This window comes from Rhinolophus sinicus, linkage group LG06 (assembly GCF_036562045.2).
Source record: "Rhinolophus sinicus isolate RSC01 linkage group LG06, ASM3656204v1, whole genome shotgun sequence".
Taxonomy (NCBI): Eukaryota; Metazoa; Chordata; class Mammalia; order Chiroptera; family Rhinolophidae; genus Rhinolophus; species Rhinolophus sinicus.
Genome location: NC_133756.1, coordinates 22,037,189 through 22,063,178, shown reverse-complemented (window position 1 = coordinate 22,063,178; position 25,990 = coordinate 22,037,189). Strand labels below are relative to the sequence as shown.

General features: G+C 33.5%; 1 protein-coding gene across 10 annotated transcripts in view; it reads left to right on the top strand.

Annotated features, from left to right (window-relative positions):
- Positions 1-25,990, top strand: part of TUT4 (terminal uridylyl transferase 4) — a 106,946-nt gene that overhangs the window by 35,820 nt on the left and 45,136 nt on the right. For all 10 annotated transcript variants that reach the window (XM_019742855.2, XM_074334721.1, XM_019742854.2 and 7 more), the window contains exons 3-7: positions 2,346-2,509; positions 6,885-7,001; positions 21,480-21,657; positions 22,774-22,862; positions 24,218-24,269. In XM_019742855.2, the coding sequence (XP_019598414.2) occupies positions 2,346-2,509; positions 6,885-7,001; positions 21,480-21,657; positions 22,774-22,862; positions 24,218-24,269 (600 nt within the window). The remainder of the gene's footprint in view (positions 1-2,345; positions 2,510-6,884; positions 7,002-21,479; positions 21,658-22,773; positions 22,863-24,217; positions 24,270-25,990) is intronic.

Genomic DNA, 25,990 nt, shown 5'->3' with positions numbered 1-25,990 from the left:
AATCCAAGGAGAGAGCTCTCATCAGACACCAACCCTGCTGGCACCTTGATCTTGGACTTGCCTGCCTCCAGAACTGTGAGAAAACAGTTCTGTTGTTTAAGCCACCTAATCTATGGTATTTTGTTATGGCAGCCTGAGCTGACTAAGACAGTTGAATAATATTCCAGTATATGAATATGTCACATTTGTTTATCCATATATTCAGTGATGGACATTTGGGTCGTTTTCACCTTTGACTTTTGTGAATAGTGTTGATATGAACATTCATGTACAGGTTTTTGTTTGAATACCTGTTTTCAACTCTTGTTTTATGAGAGTATTAACATCTCAAGAAACTAGTGTTCTGTGGGAAAAAGTTTGGGAAATTCTGCCTGATTAATTTTGATGTTGATTTCAGAAAATTAAATAATTTCATTTATTTTTGACTTTTAAAGAAAGATATATAGATTTCTCTAATTCTTCAGATTTGCAGAAATGATAATTTTGCAGGATTTTCTGATGTTAGTTGTTGTGTAATGCAGGTCAAGTTAGTTGTACATATAGAAAAGGGAATGTTAGACTATTATATTGCCTTGCTACCACGCTTTTTCATGAAATGTGGAACAGAAACTAGGATTTCACCTTTTCTTTTACATTTCCATCATAAAATTGTTATTAACAAACTAAATTATTTTTTCAAGTATTAGGACACAGGTGCAAATTGCTCATGGTGCATCGTTCTTCCCTGACAATTTAAGAAACGCTTAGCTAACCTAGTGATACTTATAATGTTTGAATCCCCCTTTTTTTTTTTTTTTTTTGAAAGGAGAGCACAGCTCACAGTGGGCCATGTGGGGATCGAACCGGCAACCTTGGTGTAACTAGCACCACGCTCTAACCAACTGAGCTAACCGGCTGCCCCTGAATCCTTTTTTAATATCTTTATATAAGAGTTTGCCTTCTTATTCTGTACACTTGTGGTAGGAGACACCTCCAGAGGCACACTATTTCTTCTTTTTTCAGAAAATTAGTACTATCAAAAAGTAGAATTGACTGTCAGGGTTCTTGTAGATAGCAGGTAGTGGGGCTTTTGAAAGCAGAGTGGAGAGATTTGTTGATTATCTATGAGAATTTACCTTTATAAGTCCTTTTAGATATATTCAAATTTATTTATTCAACACGTTTTTTATTGTTTCATATCTGGTCTAGGCATTGTTTTAAAATCTGAAGGTACAAAGTTAAATAAGACGTAGTTATTGGCATCAAGGAATTCATCATCTAATGTAGAAGATGGATAAATGAATATAAATTATATTACTATGCAAATGTGAGATAATAGAGGTACCATTATAGAATATAAAGAATATCATCTGTCTTCTGCAACATGACACTTAAGCTGAATTTTACATGTAAACATTATTATTAGGTTGGTGCAAAAGTAATTGCGGTTTAAAAGGTTAAAAATAATTACAAAAACCGCAATTACTTTTGCACCAACCTAATAGTTGAAGTGGGGAGGACCTTGATGGTGGAGGGATCAGCATATGTAAAGGCATTGAGACTTGAAGTAGCAGTGATCCATTCTAGCACATTGGGTATGAATGAAGTGAAAAGTATTAGAGCAGAATATAAGTTTATAGATACGTATAATATGCTAGAGAGTTTAAACTTTATTCGAACTCTTTGAAAGCCTTTTAAGTATTTTAAGCAAGGGAATAATATGACTCAGTTTGTATTTAAAAAAATCACACTGGTGGTGGAACCTACTGCATGCCAGGTACATATTGCTAGGTGTTGAAAATGCAAAGATGAAAGCACATTGTCTATTCCGAAAGCACATTGTCTATTCCTTAAAGACATTACAGTCTAGTCAGGAGGCAGAGTAGCAAAGAAAAATTACTGATGTGGTGGAGATATCCATGAATTCGGTGAAAGCAAAGAAGAAGGAGCCTGGTATGGGTTTGTGGTCTGGAGTGCGTATGTTCTTTTAGCTGCTGGTGTATAGTGATAAAGTCACTAAATGGACTTTTGTTCAGGGACTAAGAGCTTTTTATCATATTTACTCCAGAGATTCTACAAGATGGTTATGTTAGCCTTGTGTAGTGAATGTCAGTTATATTTGTCTCTTTTGATAGGTAGCTTGAAAGAACAAGATAGGCGGTTGACCCATGAAGTAGATTTTTCTTTGTGAATTTTGGTATCATGTATATCTCTTACTTACATTTTACATAGTATACCAACTTGTACAACCAAGAAAGAATATTTTTTCTGTGTGTGTATAAATTGAATGTCTGTTTTCCATTAATTTTTTTGTTTTGATTTACTAGTTCTGATGATGGTAACTAAGTGATTGCTTCCTTTTCTAGGTAAAATGAAGAATGATGACTGTAATAAAGAAAATTCTTCAGAGATGGACTATTTAGAAAATGCCACTGTGATAGATGAATCTACATTGACACCTGAGCAGAGGCTAGGCTTGAAACAAGCAGAAGAACGCTTAGAAAGAGATCACATCTTTCGACTTGAAAAAGTATACTATATTGTTTTAGTTATTTGGAGGAAGATGGTGTGTTTCATAACTTTTCTTTCCCAAGTATAGCTTTTTATTTTTCTTCTTTTCCTAAGACAGAGATAGCATTCATCTTTCCTTACTTTTCTCTTTCCTTCTTCTCTCGTTTTTTTCCCTTCCCTCCCTTTGTTCTGCAAGTTCTTACATATGTGAGTCTGACTTCATTCATTCCAGAGGTTCACAAACTATGCCCTACCCTCTTATTTTTGTTTTGTTTTTTTAAATTACGGTAAAATACACCTAGCCCCTTGTCTTTGTAAACAAAGCTTTATTGTAACACAGCCATGCCCATTTGTTTACATATTGTCTATGGCTGCTCTTATGCTACCATGTTAAGTAGTTGCTATAAGGAATATGTGGTCCGCAGAGCATAAAATATCTAATGTTTACCAAAACATAAAATATTTACTGAAATACTACTTTGTTCTGTTATGGGAGAAGTTTGCTGACTCTTGATTTATTTACTTATCAAATAGATCTTGAGAGCTTGTGTTCCAGGTAATGTGCTAGGCACTGGGAATATATTGGTGAGAATAGCAGTTTCTGCCCATTAGAAGGTAACAGTCCATTTAGAGTGACAGAAATAAAATAGAAAATATTCCATGATGTCCTGGACTTCTTCCTTTCCCCTTGCTTTTTTCTCTTCCCCTTTCCTCTTTTTTCTCCCATATTTACATCTAATGTGTATTAGGAACAGTTCTAGTCATTGGTATCTTGTTTCTGAGTACTAATTAATTTCTTAACCTAGAAATACACATTCCTAGCCTTAACAGTAAAAACAGCTGCTACGTATTGAAGGAAAGAATCATAAATTAATCTGTTCACAAATAGATACTTGAGATACTTGTGAGTATGCATATAATAGGTCATCATTCTTGATTAAATAATAAAGGAAAGAAAGAAATGGTCTGCTTTTATATAGTTTAGGAAAATGAGGTCATAACTAAATTGAAGAAGGCAATCCTGGGTTATGAATAGAATTTATGGCAGAGTAGGCACCCTATGAAAATAGAAAGGAATATCAAGGAGTAGAGACCCTTAATGTAGGAGAGTTGGTAATGCAGCTAGCTTCACAATATCCTCGTTAGAAGTCTTTTTTGCAGTTTGCTATTTTACTTAGTTTTATCTTTCCTCTCACTTTTTCTTTCTTAAGCCTGGAATTAGTAGCTATTCTGGATCTGTGCATTGTCAAGATATTAATAAATTCATATTAATCTGTTAAAATATTATTAAAAGATTAATAAATACTGAGTGCTTTCATGTGCCAGGATCTGGTGATAAAAAGTTGAATTGGGGTATGTGTGGCATTTTTAAAAACATGGTACTGCTCTTCTAGGAGTTTACTAATTGGAGAAAGATGTGTAAGCAAATAATATTAATAATAGTAATAATACTGTTTGAAAATGGGATCTTGGACAAAACAGTGACCAACTTGAGTTAGGTATGGAGGCATAAAATTGAGGAATGCTTTATAAGGAGGTGACATTGGATCTGAGTCTGAAGGAGTGGTTAGGAGTTGCCCAGATGTGTTGGGGAAGGGTGGTGGTAAATTACATGGGATTTCTAAAGGAAATGTGAAAAATGTCTTTTCAAACAAAATAAGCAAGGGTTTGGATGGGAAGATATGTAGGGTATGAAGTGGAAAAGGTTAATTTTTGGGAGAAGGAAAAAGTTGGGGTAGAATGGATGTTTGATGGTAGTAAGAAAGAGTGACCCAAGGTGAAAGAAAAGCTTGGAAGCATGGAAAACATTTCATGGGTTGTTGAATTTAGATAGCAATGATGTAAAATCAGCATAGATGTCTATAATAATTTTTCTTTCTGACACCTCTATTTCTTATGATCTCCAAAACCTCTTGTTTAACACTGTACCAACTTTAGACACTCACTAAGAATATTCTTACTAACTTGTTTTTTTATTTCATCAGGTTCTTTGGTTCACAGTGTATACCCATAGATTGTCTAATTGAGAAGTAAAGATGTAGATTTTTTACGCTGTACCAAAGAAGGAATAAATCTAAATAATTAGATCAAAAGGGTAACCTTCCCTATAGTAAGCATTAAATATTGACTAGGAGTGTTGAATACTTAGAATTTCCATGCCCAGAAATCTTTATTCTACCTGGTCTGCAGAAACTTTAAAGAAGGTTTATTAGTGTGTTTGTTTAATGGCAAAATAAAATACTATAACTATAATAATTTTAAAACATTTTTCATTTGTCTCCTGTGAAACTTGAAGATTAATGATGGTGAGAACATTTCTGTCTTATTTGCTATTGTGCCTCATACAGTACTTTGCGCATACCGTGTTTCCCCGAAAATAAGACCTAGCCGGACCATCAGCTCTAATGTGTCTCTTGGAGCAAAAATTAATATAAGACCCGCTCATATTATATTATTATATATTATATTATATTAATTATATTATAGTATATTATACCTGGTCTTATATAAAACCTGGTATTATATATCATATTATATCATATCATATCATATCATATCATATCATATCATATTATATAAGACCTGGTTATATTATGGAAGACCCATTTTTACTCCAAAAGATGCATTAGAGCTGGCTAGGTCTTATTTTTGGGGAAACTCGGTAGTAGTTGGTCAGTAATTAGAGGTAGGTAGTTTGCTTAGTGGTTAAGTGTATGGGTTTTGGAGTCACTGGGTCTGTCTCTGCCACTTAGTGATTAAATACCATTGGATAAGTTATTTAACCTCTTCAAAACTCAGTTTATTCATTATTAAAATGGAGTTGATAAACATGATACCTAGCTCACTTGGCTGCTATGAAGATTAAATAAGATAATACAAGTCAAGTTTTTGGCCCAGTGCCTGATATATAGTAAGCACTAAATAAAGATTAGCTACTTGTAGAATTGGATTATTTTTACCAGGTAGGGCAATTTTTATTATTTTAAGGACAAAGAAGTAGATTCCAGTGTTAGAGATTTATCTAAGGTCAATTGAGTTGTTATCCCAGGCCTGCTGATACCCTATTCAGTGTTCTATTAAGCTTTTTTTACTAAAGGAATCCAGATATGTCCTTGTCTGCTAACATTTTACAATTGAAAAATTCATATGAGTGATCTCAAGACTCTCTTAGTGACCTCATCGATATTCATGGCTTTAGATATTCTGTATTTATGCTTTCAACTCCTGAATCCAACCCTTCTTGCCTCTTCTCCCACTCTGAACATGAACCAAGCCAACATCAGCTCTCTTCTGGATTATTGCAGAGTGCTCATAATGGCAATATGCAATTCCTGCTTCTATTCTTAATATAGAAGACAAGTGATCGTTTTAAAATATTGATTAGATCTTATAATTCTTTGCTCAGAAACCTTCAGTGCCTTCCCCTCAAACTTAGAATAAAAGCCAGAGTCTTTACAAGGGGCCTTGTGATCTGCACCGCATTACCTTTCTGTTCTAGTCATACTAGCCTTTTTATAGTTTCGCCAACATATTCGGTAGATTCTTGCCTCAGGGCCTTTGCATTGCCCTCTGCGTGGAATGTCTGTCCAGATATCCACATAGCTTAATCCTTCACTTCCTTTAAGTCACTTCATCAATAAGTTCTTAAGTGTTGATCCTATTTTTAAGAAGCAGTTAACACCCCTGAAATATTCCTATTTATGCATTTGTTTGTTTGTTTACACTAAAATGTAAATTCATAAAGACAGGGATTTTTGTTTATTTTGTTTACACTATTATACCCAGCTCCTAAAAAAATGTTTCATATGTAGTATGAGCTCATAAAATAATTGATGAATTAAGAACTAGTTGTGGTAGGAAGCTAAGAAGTGCAAGTCTACGTGAAGGCTTAATTCATTCCCCAGTAAGGACCGGTTTGAAAGAATTTTTAAAGAATTGGAGTGACTACATTGAGCTGAATTTTCTTATTTGCTTGTTGCCTTGGGCCAAGTATTTAAACCTTGAGATTTAGTTGCTTTGCCAGTAAAGTGAGGAATCCTCATAAGGTTGTTGTAAGGTTAATAGATACTGAATACGAGCTGGCTATATTTATTTTTAGTCGGTGGTAGGACTGTTGCTAAATTTGGGGCAGGTTTCCCTTTAAAGAAAATCATATACGTAATATTCTAAAGTGAGAGAATCTTTTTGTCAGGGGTTGCAGCGTTTTGAAATATATGCTCTCCTATGATGACTATTTTGAAACGGACAACTATCTCTTGGGTTTATAAGTTCTGATTTGTTTATTACAAACTTATTTTTCTCTTATATTTACATAATTGTGCCATTCACATATGTAGTCAAAAATTTACTTCTCTGTTTTCTGAAAAAATGCACTTTTAAACTTTTCTTTTCAGCGCTCACCAGAATATACCAATTGTCGGTATCTATGCAAACTTTGCTTAATTCACATTGAAAATATCCAGGGAGCTCATAAACATATAAAGGAGAAACGACATAAGAAAAACATTTTGGTAAGTTCTTATTACAAAATATTTTATTTTTGAATGGTAAAACTATATCAATTATTTTTTATTTATGAAAGTAAAAATGTGATATTTATCCAGTCATATGTTAATAACTGAAGTGATAGTATCGAGAGCTGTGATTGCCCTCCTTAGGTAGTCAGGAGAAGAATCTTCTTAGAGACTGGTTTGCTTATCCTCAAGTATGTTGATTCCTAAGCTTAATACTTTCAGATATAGGTAGTCTAACTGATACTTATTAAGTTCTTATGTGCTTGGGTCGGCTAGGCAGTGGTGAATAAAACAGTCATGGTTCCTGTTCTGGGAGTTTCTAAAGTATTGGTGAAGGCATGCATCGAGTAGGGATTTAAATATCCTGAGCTTTAGTAAAAGGGGAAACGTGGTGCTAAGGAAGTGTACAAGCATATTTTACTTAAATCTAGAACAGGGACAGTTTCTCTGAGAAAGTGACATTTAAGTTGAACCTTGAAGTAATAGTTTAAAAGGCAAAATGGTGAATGGCATAGAGGGATAAGCTGAGAGCATTTTACACAAAAAAGCAGTATGAATAGAGGTCTCTATGTCAGGAAAGACCATGGTGTATGAGGAACTGGAACAGTGTAGTAAGAGTAGAGCAAAGAGAGCTGGAGAAAAATGATGTAAACTGAAACTGGAAAAGTCCAGACCTTGCAGCGCCTTGTAAGCTTTAACTGAGAATTCACAAATTCTTTAGTTATTTTTATTAGAACATGCGCAGAGTGTTTTTTCTATTTAAAATTTATTAGTATACTAGCTATACTAGCTATTTTTCTTTTCAAAGTTATAATAATATATTAACCTTTTATTTCTAAGTCACTGCTTATATCTTCTCTGAGAAATACTCTTTTACCTGCCTTTCCCAACAAGTCTGCGTTAGGTTTTCTGATCAAGCTGTTATGGGAGCAGAGAAAGAATACCTAACAAAATGTGTTATAAATGTCTGCTTTCTCTCCTGTTCTAGAAGGATTTAATATTTAATATTTTAGAGGGAAAGTTTAGTTTATTTATGTTTTTACGTTGGTTAGGAGAGTGTCTAACACATAGTATGTGCTCAATACATTTTTCTGAAAAAATAAATGCATTGAAGAAAATCAGGAACTTAGAAGGAAATCATTCACATTTTGCCAGTGTACTATTTTGATTTAATTAGAGCTTCAGAAGACTTAATAGAACAAAGTGGTAGTTTAGGAGAGTTATTATATCTGAGAAATTTTAAGAAATGTTGAAAGATGTTGATTATTAGTTCCAGGAAAGCATCCTGAAGCCAGGGAAAGAACCATCTGAGAGAACTAGAGAGAACAGAGCTTGGTGCTTACACAGAGCTGGGGTTAGTACCTTCCCACTATTCAGTCTGGAAAACCTCATACTTCATGGAGAATTGGGTAGAGTACTCAGAAGGATCTTGTTTCAGTATTGGGGAGTATTTAGTCCTAAACTGAATGTAGTCTGGTCCTGACTAAAATATGTTCAAGGCAAGAACCAAAAGAATAAACTGTTTCCAGGTACTTAATGTCATTACAGAGCAAAGCTTGAGAATATTTACAGAAATACAAAATATCACCCCAAAAAGTTAACATTGTCACAAAGAAGCAGGAAAATACAAACCATGATAAGGAGAAAAATAGTCAATTAAAACTGACTTTGAACTGATATAGTAGAATTAGCAGAGAAGGCCATTAAAACAGTTAACTCTATTTATAGTGTTAAAAAAATTAAATAGAGGATAAGCAAAATGGAAGATATAAAAAGGATACTGTTCAAATCAAGAAAAGGATTCAAATTAAGCTTACAAAAATGAAAACAATGTGTAGAATGAAAACTACACTGGATAGGCCTAACGGTAGATCAGACATTGCAAAAGAAAAGGGTAGTGAACTTAAAGGTACAGCAGTGGAAACTATCCAAAATGAAACAGAAAAAAAGAACTTGTAAAAAAGAAAAGAGTAACATTGAGCTTTGGGATAATTGATATACGAGTATATAAGATGTCATCAAAAAAATACAGTGAATGTTGCTGCCTAGTGCCATCCAGTGGAAAGGCAGGGATCTCCAATATGGGAAGTGGCGCATCAAACTTTAGTAACAGTGTGTGTGTGACAAGTTTCATCTTGTTCGGTGCAGTCAGGTGAGCTACGGTTGAGAGAAGGTGTGTTTTAAAGTGTGCCATATATCATGGATCACGAACAATGCATGAACTTTGTTTCAAACTGCAAAAAAGTGCCAAAGAAACACGAAATGTTAAAAATAATTTATGGTGATGCTACAATGACCATGATCTGGCACCGTGCGACTTCTGGCTCTTCCCCAAAGTCAAAATGACCATGAAAGGTAAACGTTTTGAATTGATTCAGGACATCGAGGCAGCCACAACTGCATAGCTAAAGACACAAAAGAGGACTTCCAGAATTGCTTCAGAAAGTGGCAAGAATGATGGGATAAAGCTGTTCGAAGCAGGGAAGTATTTTGAGGGGGATTAATGGCAATGTGTCTTTCACTATAATAACTTTTTAAAAATAATTTAAACATTCACCGTATTTTCTGATCATACCTCATATGTACCAGTTCTATACAGACTCTTGCAGAGCACTGAAGAGTCTTTTGTGATCACACCTCATATGTACCAGTTCTGTACAAACTTCCAGAGCATTGAAGAAGAGGAATGCTTCCTAACTTAGTCTGTGAGGCTCACATACTCTGATGCCAACACCAGAAAAGACATTACAATAGAAGAAAATTTCAGCAGTATCCCTCATGAACATAAATGCAAAATTTCTAAACATTTTAGCAAATTGAATGCAACAGTATATTTAAGGAAGAACTATATATATCATGACCAACTGGCACTTTATTCCAGGAATGCGGTGTTGGTTTAACATTAGAAAACTAATCAGTGTGATTCATGATATTAACACAAAAAATAACACTATATGATCATCTGAGTAGATGCTGTAAAAGCATTTTTAAAAATCCTTATTAAAAAGTCTCAGCAAACTAGAATAGGAATAGAAGGGAACTTCTTCAACATGATAAAGAACATCTGCAAAGAACTTACAGCTAACATCGTACTTAATGGTGAAAGACTGAATGCTTTCCTTAAGATTAAGGAAAAAAATAGGTATGAAAATGGTATAGCTGCCATGGGAAACAGTATTAAGGTTCCTCAAAAAATTAAAAATGGAATTACCGTATGATCCAGTAATTACACTTCTGGGTATATACTGAAAAGAATTGAAAGTAGAGTCTTGAAGAGATATTTGTACACCCATCATAACATTATTCACAATTGCTAAAACATGGAAGTAATTCAGGTATCCATCAACAGATGAATGGATAAGCAAAATGTCTTTGTACATACAGGAATATTATACAAGCTTAAAAAAGAAAGGGAATTCTGATATGCTACAACATGGATGAACCTTGAGGACATTATGCTAAGTGAAATAAGTCAGTCACAAAAAGAGAAATACTGTATGATTCTACTTATATGAGGTACTTAGAGTAGTCAAAATCATAGAGATGAAGTAGAATGGGTGATTGCCAGGGCATGGGGTAATGAGGGAGTAGGGAAATGGGAAGTTACCGTTAATGGGTATAGAGTGTCAGTTTTGTAAAATGAAAAGAATTCCGTGGGTGGATGGTGGTGGTGGTTGCACAATAATGTGAATGTACTTAATGCCACTGAATTGTACACTTAAAAATGGTTAATAGTAAATTTTATGTTCTGTACATTTTATCACAATAAAAATAATAGAAAAAAAGATATTTCTACTCTTACCACTTCTAGTCCACATTGTATTAGAGGTTCTAGTCTGCAGTCAATCAAGAAAAATAAATAAAAGCTATGAAGATTGGCAAAGAAGAAGTAAAGCTGTATTTATAATCAATATGATTGTTTATATAGAACATTCAGTGAAATCTAGAAAAGAGTTACTAGAACTAATGAATGAGTTCAGCCTGGTTGAAGAATACAAGATCAATATGCAAAAATCAATTGTATTATATGTGTAAATTGAAATTTAAAAAACTGTTTACTGTAGCATCAAAAAGATGTAAAACTTGCATAGAAAACACAAAACATTTCTGAGAGAAATTAAGGAGCTAAACAAATGGAGAAATAAATCTTCTTCATGTTTTAGAAAAATTGATACTGGTAAATGTCAGTTCTTTCCAAACTGTCTATAGATTCAATACAATGCTAACCAAAATCCTGATTCTAAAACTCACATGGAAATGTAGAGGCCCTAGAAAGATCTAAAACAACTTTGAAAAAGAACAAAGTTGGACGATTAACACCACCTGATTTCCAGGCTTGTAAAGCTACAATCATTAAGACAGTGTGATGTTAGTAACAAGTAAACAAATAGGTCTGTGCAGCAGAATAATGAGCCTAGAAATAGGAACACATATATGAACCACTGTTTTTTGACAAAGATTCAAAGGCAATTCAGTGGAGAAAGGATAGTCTTTTAAAGTTACGATTCTAGACTAATTAGATACTGATCAGATACACAAAGATACACTAATTAGATATACAAAGAAAGAACCTTTATCCATACCTTGCACTATATAAAAAAGGAAAAAAAAAAAAGCAAACCTCTAAATGAGTCACAGGGCTAAACGTAAAACCTGAAAGTATGAAATTTCCAGAAGAAAACAGGAGAAAATTTTTATGACCTTGGATTAAGCAAAATTTCTCAGCTATGACAACAAAGGAAAATAATGGTAAATGAGACTTCCTTAAAATTATAACTTCCTCTCTTTGAAAGATACTGTTTAAGAATGACAGTTTTAGCCAAGACTGAGAGAAAATATTTGCACATCATGTCTGGTAAATGATTTGTATCTAGAAGATATAAACAACTTTCAAAACTTAGTAATAAGTAAATAACGTAATAAAAATAAGGGCAAAGATTTGAGCTCAACATTATTCATCATTAGGGAAATCACTACACTTATTACAATAGCTAAAATTAAAAAGTGACTATACCAAGTATTGTCAAGAATGTGGAAGAATGCAAGGCTCAAACAGTACTGGTGGAAATGTAAAATAGTACATCCACTTTTTTTTAAGGTTTATTTATTTTAAAATTATTTTTTACATTGAGATCTGATTGACATAAACATATTAGTTTTAGGTGTACAAGATAGTCATTCAATATGTGTACATTTTGTGAAATGATCACAATACACCTAGTTAACATTCAGTACCACACATAATTACACAAATTTTTTTTGAGAACTTTTAAGATTTACACTTTCAGCAGCTTGCAAATATATGTATAATAAATACAGTATTATTAAGTAGTCACCATGCTGTAGATTATATCTCCAGGATTTATTTATTTTATAACTGAAAATTTGTACCTTTTGATCACTTTTATCCATTCCCCCGACCCCCCACCTTTGGCAGCCAACCACTAGTCTATTCTCTGAGTTTAGGTTTTTTTCCTTGAATTTGATTTTACATATAAGTGAAATCATACGGTATTTGTCTCTTTCTGTCTGACTTACATCACTTAATATAATGCCCTTAGGATCCATCCATATTGTCGAAAATGGCAAGATTTCCTTTTTTATTCCTGAATAATATGTCATTATACAGTCATGTGCTGCATTTCCATCAACCACAGGCTGCCTATACAACAGTGGTCCCATAAGATTATAATGGAGCTGAAAAATTCTTATTGCCTAGTGATGTCGTAGTCTTTGTAATGTAACACAACTCAGCACATCTCTCACGTTTTTGTGGAGATGCTGGTGTAAACAAGCCTACTGCATTGCCAGTTGTATAAATACTAGCAATACAATGATATACAGCACCTAATACGTGCTAATAAAGACTGTGTTATTGGTTTATGTATTTACTATACTTTTCATCTTTATTTTAGAGTGTACTCTTTGTACTTATTAAAAAAGGTTTGCTGTAAAATCGTATGTCATGTTATGCTAGCAACAGCCTCATACATCTCAGGTTTACCGCATCTCTTGATTGCCTTGTTTTCACTTGTGCTTCTTTTAATCTTGTGTTGTTTGGTACAGACTTTTAGCCTAGGAGCAGTAGGCTATACCATATAGCCTAAGTGTGTAGTAGGCTAGATCTGTGTAACAACACTCTGATGTTCGCACAACATTGAAATAGCCTACCGCGGCATTTCTCAGAATGTATCCCGGTTGTGAAGTGGTACATGACTGTATATACGACATTTTCTTTCTGTTCATCCACTGGTAGACACTTAAGTTGTTTCCATGTCTCGGCTATTGTAAATAATGTTGCAGTGAACACAGGGATGCAGATATCTTTTTGAGTTAGTGTTTTCATTTTCTTCTGATAAATATCCAGAGGTAGAATTACTGTATCATATGATAGTACATCCACTTTTGAAAACATTTTGGTAGTTTTTAAAAAGTTAAACGTACACCTAATACACCTAATTTTATTTCTGTATATTTACCCAAGAGAAGTAAAAGCATATGTTTGTACAAATACTTGTATCTGAATGTTCATGGTATCTTATGAGTTCCAACAATTAAGTTCATGAACTTGCCACCGTGCCCTTACATTGGCAACACTGTACATACAGCTCGGTAAGGTTTCATAACCTTGGTAGATCAGTGTCTCACAGATGTGTTTGTGTCGACGTGTGGCAGTGTCTTGCTGAGTGGCATTCATTGTCTGTTTTTGTGTGCTGTCACGAGAATGAGCTTGAATTAGAACAACGAACAAGCATTAAATTTCTCGTTAAACTTGGCAATCGTGGAAGTGAAATCAGGGACATGTTAGTCCAAGTTTATGTCATAAAGAAAACGGCAGTGTACAAATGGATTCAACGATTTTCTGAGGGGAGAGAATGCATCACTGATGAAGAGAGGTCTGGGCAGCCAGAAACGAGCAAAACTGATGAAAACATTGCAAAAATTACTCAAATTGTGCATCAAAATCATCGGCTGACTGTGAGAAATATAGCAGACCAAGTAAACATTGATAGAGAAACAGGAAAATATGAACTGAAAATCTTGGCATGAGAAAGGTGTGTGCCAAAATGGTCCCAAAGGAGCTCACTGATGAACATAAGCAAAAGAGAGTCAAACTTTGCCAAGACCTTTTGGAGAGGCAAGATGATGTTTTGGGCCATATTATCACCGGTGATGAAACATGGGTGTACCAATCAGACCCTGAAACAAAGCATCAAAATGCACAATAGAAGTCAGCTAATTTTCCATGACCAAAAAAGTTCCGTCAGTCCAAATCAAGAGTTAAAACGATGTTGCTAACCTTTTTATATATCCGAGGAATTATTCATTATGAATTTGTACCAACTGGACAAACAACCAAATTTACTATTTGAAAGTGCTGAAAAGGCTGCGTGAATAAGACGAAAACAACCTGAACTTTTCAGCAACAATTCATGGCTCTTGCATCACGACAATGCACCTGCTCACACGGCACTGTCTGTGAGGGAGTTTTTAGCCAGTAAACAAATAACTATTGGAACACCCTCTCTGCTTACCTGATCTGACTCCCAATGACTTCTTTCTTTACTCAAAGATAAAGGAAATATTGAAAGGAAGATATTTTGACGACATTCAGGACATCAACGGTAATACAACGACAGCTTTGATGACCATTCCAGAAAAAGAGTTCCAAGATTGCTTTGAAGGGTGGACTAGGCGCTGATATCAGTGCATAGCTTCCCAAGGGGAGTACTTCGGAGGTGACTGTAGTGATATTCAGCAATGAGCTATGTAGTACTTTCTCTAGGACAAGATTGCGAACTTAATTGTCAGACTTCCTAAGTACAAACAAACCAAATGTACATGAATAGGTGAATGGGTATACAAATTGTGTGATAGCCATACCACATTATATTATTTGACATAAATAGGAATGAACTGTTGATACACACAACATAGGTGAACCTTAAAATAATTATCCTGTGTGAAAGATACTGGTTTATTGTAGATATTGTTAGGTTAATTATGCATGTTGAAATACCTAGAATAAGCAGTAAAAAAGTAGTGATAGAGTATAGCTTCCGAACTAGTAGGAGGTAGATTGAATAAAATAATGAAAAGGCCTCCGTCCTAAAGAATGGGCAGAGTGTGGGGTAGGGCAGTAGGCTGATAGTGTCAGGAAAAGCAGATAAAAAAGAAAGCTTAATAAAAGTTCACATTATACATACCGAAAAGATAAATGAACTGTATTTTCCAGTTAAAAGACCTGTATAAAATTTTAATTTACAAATAATTTGTTGAATGCCTTCAGATTCTGCTTTAGGCCTTTATGCTATAGAGATCTAAGAAAATACAGCACTGTAATCTCTGGACATGAGTTCATAGGCACTGGGGGCAGGCACATGAGCAAAATGGTTGAAAAAGAGTGTGATTAAGTATTACAGTAGATGCTTTTTAGAATATGGTGTGACAGCAGATTGGGACTTGTATAACAGTTTGTATATTGCGTCAGAAAAGGCTTGCGAGAGAAGGTGAATAGAGGAACTGATCATGGTTTTTAAGAATAGAATTGCGGTATCACCCAGCAATCCTCTCTCCTGGGTATCTGCCAAAAAAAAGTGAAAACATTTGTCCATAAAGACATATGTACTCCGGTGTTCATTGCATCATTATTTATGGTCGCAAAGACATGGAAACAACCAAAGTGTCCTACGATAGATGACTGGATAAAGAAGATGTGGTACATATACACAATGGAATGTTGTTCTGCCATAAGAAAAGACGAAATACGGCCATTTGCGGCAACATGGGTGGATCTTGAGGTTATTATGCTAAGTGAAGTAAGTCAGACAGCAAAGTCGAGAACCATATGACTTCACTCATATGTGGGATATAAAACTGAAGGCAGTACACCTGAAACTAATTAAAAACAAAAAAAGGCCGTAAAAAAACACACAAAAATACTGAAGTAAACAAGGGAATAAGACAAAGAAACAAAAACTCATAGACACAGACAACAGTTTAGTAGTTACCAGAGGGTAAGGGGGTATGGAAGATGGTAGAAGAGGGTAAAGAGGGTCAAATATATGGTGATGGAAGGAGAACTGACTGGATGGTAAGCACATAATGCGATATATAGATGATGTGTTACAGAATTGTACACTTGAAAAACCCATGTAGTTTTGTTAACCATTGTCACCCAATAAATTTTAATTAAAAAAAAATATCAGGTAAAAAAGAGAATAAATCTTTATAGAAGATTTATGTGCATAGTCATTGAAGGAAGAAACGGCAGATTGTGTTCAGGGAATAACTAGTATTTTAGCATAACTGAAGTACACTGGCAAAGGGGAGATTGATCATGAATGTATACTCTGTTAGAATGTTCAGATTTTATTTTGAGGTTTATGGGGCTTAATGACATGTAATTTTGCATGATAACTCACCCTGGAATCAGTGTGAAAAAAGTCTTTGAAGGGTCTAGGTTGGGGAGACCCATTAGTCTTTCATTAGTCAGGCAATGATGAACATTTGGTATGAAGTTGTAATTGGTGAGAATGGAGTTGAGGTTGGAGCTTTGAGAGAGATTTAGGGTGTAGAATTGTAGAGGCGGAGGCCTAAGATGTCTCGAATGATCATTAGGTAATCTGATTTGAGGTGTTATAGATTATGGTGCCATTTAATTAGAGGAAATAAAGAACATGTTTTAGAACATACTGAATTTGAAACACTTGTAGGACATTTTAAGTGGAGATGTTCACCAGTTAGTTGAATATAAGGAGGTGGAATTTATATTAGGAGCTGGAGATTCAGATTGGTAATCTTCAGCTTATTGAAGCCATGGGTCAGCACCCATGGGAGAGATCATCCATTGGAGTGAGGAGAGAAAATCAAAGAACATACATATTGAAGGGACTAAAAGAGGAAGAGCAACAAACAGACTGGAGAATGATCAGGAAAATGAGAATAGAGATACCACAGAAGCTAAAAAAAAAAGTTTCAGTAGGATAGTTCAAAGTGTTTGATAACATTAAAATAATCTAAGAATGTAAAAATGTCAACTAAGCAAGTTTTGATAATCTAGGTAAGAACAGTTTCTGTTTTAGAGCTAATGACATAGTTTTGAGTGAGCAGGTTAAAGAAAAGGCATACGAGTAGACGCAACTTTCAGGAAACTTCATTATGAAAGAAAGGAAGATTGGTAGTAGCTCGAGTGGCACACAGGATCTTTTGTTTTAATATGGCATATTGAAACTCATCCCAGCACAGTTTTAATTTTTCATTAATTTGAATGATCATTTAATTAATCTTTACCTCTTTCCTGACTGTAAGCTCCATGAGGACAGGGACTATATGCATTCTGTTTTTCCCATTGTAACTCCATTGCCTGGCACATAGTTGCTCAATAATATTTGTTGACTGATTATTTAAATGGAAGTCGAAAGAGCATAAGCGTTGGGGTTAGACCTAGATTAATTATCAGTTCTACCCTCTGATTGTTGAAAGATATTAAGTATCTTTAAGCCTCAGTTTTCTTACGTATAAAATAATTTTGATAGTATCTACCTGTGGAGGTGCATTTTAAGGGTTAAGTGACATAATATGTATTGAGGCCCCTCACACATGCCAGGCCCACACTAGGTACTCAATAAATTGTGGTGGTAGTGGTTGTTATAGTAGAGGCAGAGAGTGCTTACTTGATAAAACAAACCAATAGATGGGGCAATGTTTAAAATGAGGAGGATTGAGTTGATTACCTGAGAAGGTAAAGAGTTTTGGAATTTCGAGCATGCTATTAAGTCCTTTTCTGCTTATTTCACTTAGCATAATGTCTTTAAGGTTCAACCACGTTATGGTATGTATCAGAATTTCCTTCCTCATTAATGTTGAATAATATTCCATTCTATGTATATACCATGTTTTATGTATCCATTAATCTGTAGATGGATATTTGGGTTGTTTCTACCTTTTGGCTATTGTGAATAATATTGGTATGAACACTGTTGTAGAAATACTTGATTGAATCCCTGCTTTCATTTCTTTTGTGTATATACCCAGAAATGGAATTGCTGGATCAAATGGTAAACCTACGTTTAATTTTCTGAGGAACTGCCATACTGTTTTCCACAGCAGCTGCACCATTTTGCATTCCCACCAGCAATGCACAAGGGTTCAATTTCTCCACATCCACAAAACTCTTGCGGGTTTTTTGTTTGTTTTTGTGGCTAATAGCCATTCTAATGTGAAGTGGTATCTCATTGTACTTTTGATTTGCATTTTTCTAATGATTAATTATGTTGAGCACCTTTTCATGTGTTTATTATCCATTTGTGTATCTTTGGAGGAATGTCTACTCAAGTTCTTTGAGCACTTTTGAATTGGGTTGTTTTCTTATTGAATTTTAGGAGTTCTTTGTATGTTTTGGAAATTAATCCCTTATATGTGATTTGCAAATATTTTATCCCATTTTGTGGGTTCTCTTTTTACTCAGTTAATAGTGTCATTTGATGCACAAACGTTTTTAATTTTCATGAAGTCCAGTTTGTCTTTCTTTTTGTTCCCTGTGTTTTTGTTTCATATCCCAGAAATTATTCCCTAATCCAGTGTCATGAAGCTTTTCTTTTCTGCTTTCTTCTGAGAGTTTTATAATTTTGCTCTTGCAATTAGGTCTTTGATCCATTTTGAGTTAATTTTTGTATGTGGTGTAAGGTAAGGGTTCACATTGCATGTGGATATCGTTTTCCTACCACCATTTGTTGAAAAGACAGTCCTCCTTTCCACATTGAATGATCTTGACACCCTTATTAAAATTCATTTGACAATATTTATGAGTGTCTATTTCTGGTCTCTTTGTTTTATTCCATTGGCCTATACATCTGTCTTTATGCAAGTACTTTATACTTTCTTGGTTACTCTGGTTTTGTAGTACGTTTTGAACTCAGGAAATGAGAGTTCTCTAACTTTGTTCTTTTTTCAAGATTACTTTAGCTATTTGGGGTTCCTTGAGATTCCATGTGAATTTTTAAGGTCAATTTTTCTGTTTCTGCAAACAAAAAAAAAGTCATTGGGATTTTGATAGGGATTGATTGACCCTGTAGATCACTTTGGGTAGTGTTGACATCTTAATATTAAGTCTGCCAGTCCATGATCATGGAGTTTTTCTGTTTATTTATGTCCTCTTTAATTTCTTTAAGCAATGTTTTATTGTTTCCGGTGTACAAATGTTTCATCTCCTTGGTTACTGTGTTTCCCTGAAAATAAGACCTAGCCGGACAATCAGCTCTAATGCATCCTTTGGAGCAAAAGTTAATATAAGACCTGGTCTTATTTTACTATAATATAAGACCCGGTCTTATATAATATAATAATAATAATATATAATACCGAGTCTTATATTAATTTTTGCTCCAAAAGACGCATTAGAGCTGATTGTCCGGCTAGGTCTTATTTTCGGGGAAATATGGTAAGTTAATTCATAAGTATTTTATTCTTTCTGATGCTACTTTAAATAGAATTGTTTTCTTAATTTCCTTTTTAGCTTGTTTATTGTTAGTGTATAGAAGTCAACTGACTTTTTTATGTGTTGATTTGTATCCTGCTACTTTGCTGAATTTATTGTTCATTCTAACAACTTTTTTTGTAGAATATTTATGGTTTTCTATATATTAGATTATGTTATCTGTCAATAGAGATTATTTTATTTCTTCCTTTGCAATTTGGTTGCCTTGTATTTCTTTTTCTTGCCTAATTCCTCTGGCTAGAACTTCCAGCAGCATGTTGAATGGAAGTGGTAAAAATGGGCATTCTTGACTTGCTCATGATTTTAGAGAGAAAGCTTTCAGTCTTTCACCATTGAGTATGATGTTAACTGTGGGTTTTTCATGTGATCTTTATTATCTTTAGTATTAAAAAAAAGTAATTTATTTTATTCCTAGTTTGTTGAATGTTTTTACCATAAAAGGGTGTTGAATTTTGTCAAATGCTTTTTCTGCATCAATTGAGATGATCATGTCATTTTTTTCCCCTTTCATTCTGCTAAGGTGATATGTTATGTTGATTGGATTATTGTATGTTGAATCATTCTTGGGTTCTAGGAATAAATAGTACTTTGTCATGGTGTATAATCCTTTTAATATTCTGCATACTTTGGCTTGCTAATATTTTGTTTAGGATTTATTGAAAGTTTTTAAGTAGGAGAATAATTGGTAGAGATATGGGGAATGGGATCAAGGGCCACAGATTGGAAATGGAAGACTAACTAGGAGGTTCTTGCTTCGTGGGCAAGTTTTCCTAGCCTAAACTAATTCTTTCCAGAATTAACCTTATCTCAGTAGAAGGTACCACTTTACCCAGTTGCTTAGGACAAGTACCTTTGAGTCATCTTCGATTCAGCTCTTTCTTTTATACCTCACATTCAAACCATTAGTAAATTCTATAGAATTTACCTTCAAAATATTATATATTCCAAATTTAGTCATTTTTCACACACTTCGACTCTTTTTGCTTTAGTCTAAAGCTACCATCATGTCTTACCTGGACTGTTTCCAACTTATATCTTCCTGTCTCTCACAATCTATTCTTTATTCAGGAGCTAGGATTGTTCTTTTAAAATATGTTATATCACGTTACTTCCTGCTCATAGCCCTTCAGTGGCTTCTCAACTTACAATAAAATTCTAAGCTGTTACCAAGTTTCATGAGGTCATAAGTATAACAAATGCTTTTGTTATCATAATAAGTAAAAGCAACAGTATGGTCTCAGTTATGTTAAAAAATGAGGGAAATAGTAAGATGTTAGACTGTGGGTGATTTTCTTCTTTGCATTTTTTTAAATTTCGTGTAGTTTTTACAGTTAGCATGTGTTCTTTTAAATCAGAAAAGTAAGTTAATTTTAAAAAGTCGTGCATATATGATATAGTCCCTCTTTAGCTCCTTGGTTTAAAATGGCTTTCAAACTTTTAGCAGAATAAGGTTTTTTTTGACTATTTTGCCTAGTGTTGGATAAAATAACAGCTAAATCAATTGCAAATCGTAGGCAGTGTTTCAGAGTGATGATAGTGTCCAGGATGTTTTCCTGTGACCATTTAATCTCATACTGCATATGGGATCAGAGACAGTTCAAGACCTTCTGCTACACCTAAGACAATCTCACTTTGCTGCAACAAAATGATCAGCTAAGTGTTAGACTTATAGTGTCTTGGCTTTGATGTAGCATTTCAGAATTCATGCAGACAGTAAAGTAGAACAAGTTTTATTTTTTAATGTTGAATGCCAGCCTCTCCCACAGTGCCTCTCATTCTTCCAATTCTGCTTCACAGAGGCAGGGATCTTTGTCTGTTGTTCACTTCCATATCCTAGGTGTCTTAAATCTGGCACATAAAAGGTGAATATTTGTTGAGTTAATATTTCTGTCTTTTTCTCCTAAATCTAAGGACATTAAAATAGAAACCTTTTTTTTTTTTTTTTATGTTGTTGTTGTTAAATGTTACACTGACAGGAAAAACAGGAAGAAAGTGAGCTTCGTTCTCTGCCACCTCCTTCCCCGGCCCACTTGGCTGCTTTAAGTGTTGCAGTTATTGAATTAGCAAAAGAACAAGGAATAACAGATGATGACCTCAGAGTCCGTCAGGAAATTGTGGAGGAAATGTCAAAGGTTATAACGGCATTTTTACCAGGTACAAATAGATTTTATGCTTAATTTTTAAAATCACGTCTTCCTCTTCTTTTTGAACATAGGGTTTCTTAGTGTTTTCCTTTTCCTTTTTCTCTCCATTTTGAAAGTAGATGAATTTAATTGTTTAATAAATGACCTTTTTTGGGGAATATTTCAGAAAAGCAAAATGGAGAATTATGGCACAACATAATAAGATTTATTTCTTACAACCAAAGGGATTTTGGATAGTTGATGAATTATAGTTTTCATACAGAGCCATTGTGAGATTTATAAGACTATAAAATTGAAATTTAAAAATGGAAAATATTTTCATTTTATTATTTCTGTAATGTTTTTCTATCTAAAATACATTGAATACTAATTTAAATTATATATAGAAATAATTCATTGTTATTATGAGTAGAAATGAAAATTTTATGATTTTAATCACTTCAATGATTTTCAGACATTTTGTGAACTTGAAAAGTAGACTTTTATATATACAATAGAGTATAAACTTAAACTTTCTAAAAAACTAAACCTGTCTGATCAGTCCCAATCATGTTAGTTTTCAACTTGCCCTTTAGTGAGATCCTTTACAAATTTGCCTTATGATTTTTGAAATGTCATATTTGATAGTCTGAGAAAGATGTAGGTTGCATGTTACTGTTTGTTTAATTTGTTCTACAAACTCTTGAAAGCCACAGAGTATTTTCAGTTTTAGTTTTGCAGTATTTTTAGTTTTAGGTTTGCAATATCAATTGACTTGACAGCACTTTGTTTGTTTAGGGAGCATTGCACTGAATATCTATATCTAAAAATAAGTGTTGTTTGTGACAGTAGCTATAGCTAAGTTAGTATATTCTTTACTGTTATATATTAAATGTTAAACATACTTCTAGTCACACCTAAATGAACTATTACTAAAATTTTATTTAAACACTGAACTTTTATGAATAATTTCTCTCCTGTAACTGAGAAATGTTTTTATTATTTTGTAGGTCAGTCAGAAAGGGTACCATTCTACTAGATTTGGAAGACATAAAACTGAAATATATGCAATTTTCCTACCACTGTTTTTTGAAGTTTCCATATTTGCATGCTATTTCATGCTTTGATATTTTTCCTTTTTTTCCAGAGTGTTCGCTTAGGTTGTATGGCTCGTCTCTGACCAAGTTTGCTCTGAAAAGTAGTGATGTTAATATAGATATAAAGTTTCCTCCCAAGGTAAGTTATGAGAGAAGAACTTTTCCTGTGTGGTTCTTAACTAGTACTTGGTATTTTTTGTTGATTCTCTTTTTAGAGGAGGTGCAGGGGACTATAAAATTGTGGCTTGTAGAAGTTACCATCATGACTAAACAGTGCTTTTGGACATTACTAATAGGTGTCAACATAGGTGGAATAAAAGAAATAAAGGACAGGAAAAAAAGGAAACAGGAAGGCAGTCATTAATAAAAAAAGGAAAAATGCTTATATTTGAGCATGTAGAACAATTACTGCTTATGGTAAGTAGTGTAGAAAGTGAAATCGTACATTGGTGTTCAAATCTTGGCTGCAGTGAGCAAGTTACTTACTTGACCTTTTTGAGCCTCAGTTTCCTAATTTCCAAAACAGGGATAATAAATTTTATATTAAATAAGATTCTATATACCAGGTGTTTTTGTATAATCCCCGGTACATTGTGGATACTTTTAATTAGTAGTAGCTAGTTCCATTAACAAAAGTACTGTGTTTCCCCGAAATAATGCCTAGCTGGACCATCAGCTCTAATGCATCTTTTGGAGGAAAAATTAATATAAGACCCGGTATCGTATCGTATCGTATCGTATCGTATCGTACCATCATATCATATCATATCAATCATATCCAGTCTTATAGTAAAATAAGCCTGGATCTTATATTAATTTTTGCTCCAAAAGATGCATTAGAGCTGATGGTCCGGCTAGGTCTTATTTTTGGGGAAACACGGTACTAAAAGCACTGTTAGCATTGCTTATTTATTGACATCAAACATTTAAAATAATTGACATTTTATGTGTTTTTAATTTTTTGAATAAGTTTGTGCTCAAGGAGGTTTGATTTGGGTGAAAATTTGACGTTTTAATTTCTAGTCATTTACTTATAATTAATGTATGATTATTAAATGCTTTTGAATAACTGCAAAGTACATATTAAACTAAACATTTGACAAGCTTGTTATTTAAGGTAGTATTTTATTCTAAGCCTTTTGGCTATGCTGGCAGTGATCAGTAGCCCTTAAATTTTTTACCTCAAAACTTCTCTTTAGTAGTCATTTGGTAAACTAATTTTTTTCATTCGTTTTGCTATAAAATTCCAGAATCTTTTCTCACTCTAAAAAGTCATTAATTCAAGGAATGTTGTTTGAATAATAGCATTACATGATTTATTAGATTCTAGTTCCATGAGCAAGATTTGTTAACATAAATGTAAAACACTATTCTATTTTCATTAAAATAGAGAGGATGATTTTATTTAAATGTTTAAAGAAATTGAATTCTCTCTAAAGTTCTGCAACTTGAACTTTGAAATTAGTATATTGATTTAATTTGAAACTTTTTTAGATGAATCATCCAGATCTTCTGATAAAAGTGCTTGGGATTTTTAAAAAAAGTGGTGAGTTTCTTTTTAAATTTGTCTTTTTAAAGAAAATTCTTTAAAGGTATATGTGTTGTGTTGTTTATATATGCCTAACGAAGTTAAATGAAAACTCCTAGCGTATTTGTCATATTACATATGGACATATTACATATGGAATATTATTTTCTTGGTTTTTATTTACTGCTTTTCTTGTTATGAATTAAATGCTCTTAAGAGCTCAGGACCTGGAGTCAGACTCAATATGTGTTTGTTTAATTGTTGTACAAGAAAATTTATATTTTGGTTAGATCAAAAGTATTATATTTAGAATTGATACATAAAATCTACTGCCTTTTGGGTACTTTGAATATTATGAGTATTTCTTGTGTAAAAGAAAACAAAACCTATAATCATTGGGAAGTCATTGGTGAGGAAAGATTTAGAGAGAGATGTGGGGAAAAATGTATACATTCATTGAGTAAATATGTTTTATTAACCTAATTTAATATTTATGTTACATCAAACAAGTCATACTTAGTAAACTTTTCATATGTGCCTCATTTGTCTAGATTTCTTTTGATGTAAAAAGGACATTTACATAAATAAAAATACTTCTAAAGTAAAAAATTTTTAAATTACAACTGTCCCAAACCGGGCCCCAGGTCATCTAGTAACCAGGCCCCAGATCACGTAGTACAATCTGGAATATTATTTTCTTGGTTTTTATTTACTGCTTTTCTTGTTATGAATTAAATGCTCTTAAGAGCTCAGGACCTGGAGTCAGACTCAAGTTTTATTTCTGCCACTTATTGGTTGTATGTTCTTTGATAAATTAATGTTCATACTTCAGTTTTCTCATCTGTAAAGTGACAATAATACAGTATCTTTTTTATGAGAAGGTTGTGAGGATAAAATGGGTTAAACCATAGCTTAGAAAAGTGCCTAGTATACAGTAACTTCCTATTAAATTTATGTTGCTTTGATTATTATTACTATTGTCAACTTAAATTTTATGAATCAGAAGTACCTGCCAACTGAGAAAGACAAATACCATATGATCTCACTTACATGTGGAATCTAAAGAAAAAAGTAAAGGAACAAACAAAATAGAAACAGACTCATAGAGAACAAATTGATGGTTGCCAGAGGAGAGAAGTGTTGATGAAAAAGGTGAAGGGATTAAGAAATACAAATTGGTAGTTACAAAATAGTTACAGGGATAAGTACAGCATGGAGAATGTAGTCAATGTTGCAGCAACTGTATATAGTGCCAGGTGAGTAACCCCAGAAATAACTGCATAAATTATATAAATGTCTGACCACTGTACTGTACGCCTGAAACTAATATAAAATAATATTGATTATCAATTGTAACTCAAAAAAGTAAATAGTTAAATAAAAGTACCTGGGAAAAATATTTACAATTTGGCTGACAAGAGGTAGCTTAGCCTTATCTTCTCATTGGCTCTAATATCAGTTCTAAACTTCCTTTCTCTGTCTATCTGCCCCATTAGCTCTCCATTATTTAATAGTGTCTTTTTAGTCATTTTCCTGGGAAATTATTTTTAAGGGATTAATTTGTTCCAGTTTATATCTTGTAAAGAGATTTTAATATCATTTTCTTTCTTAATAAACACTTGTCTCTAATTGCACAAAAACTTTAAAGCATATTACAGATAAGAGGTAGATACAGAGCTTTTACAAACTCTTTAGACTCACCTAGCAAAAATATTTTAAATGTTTCTTTTCCATTAAAA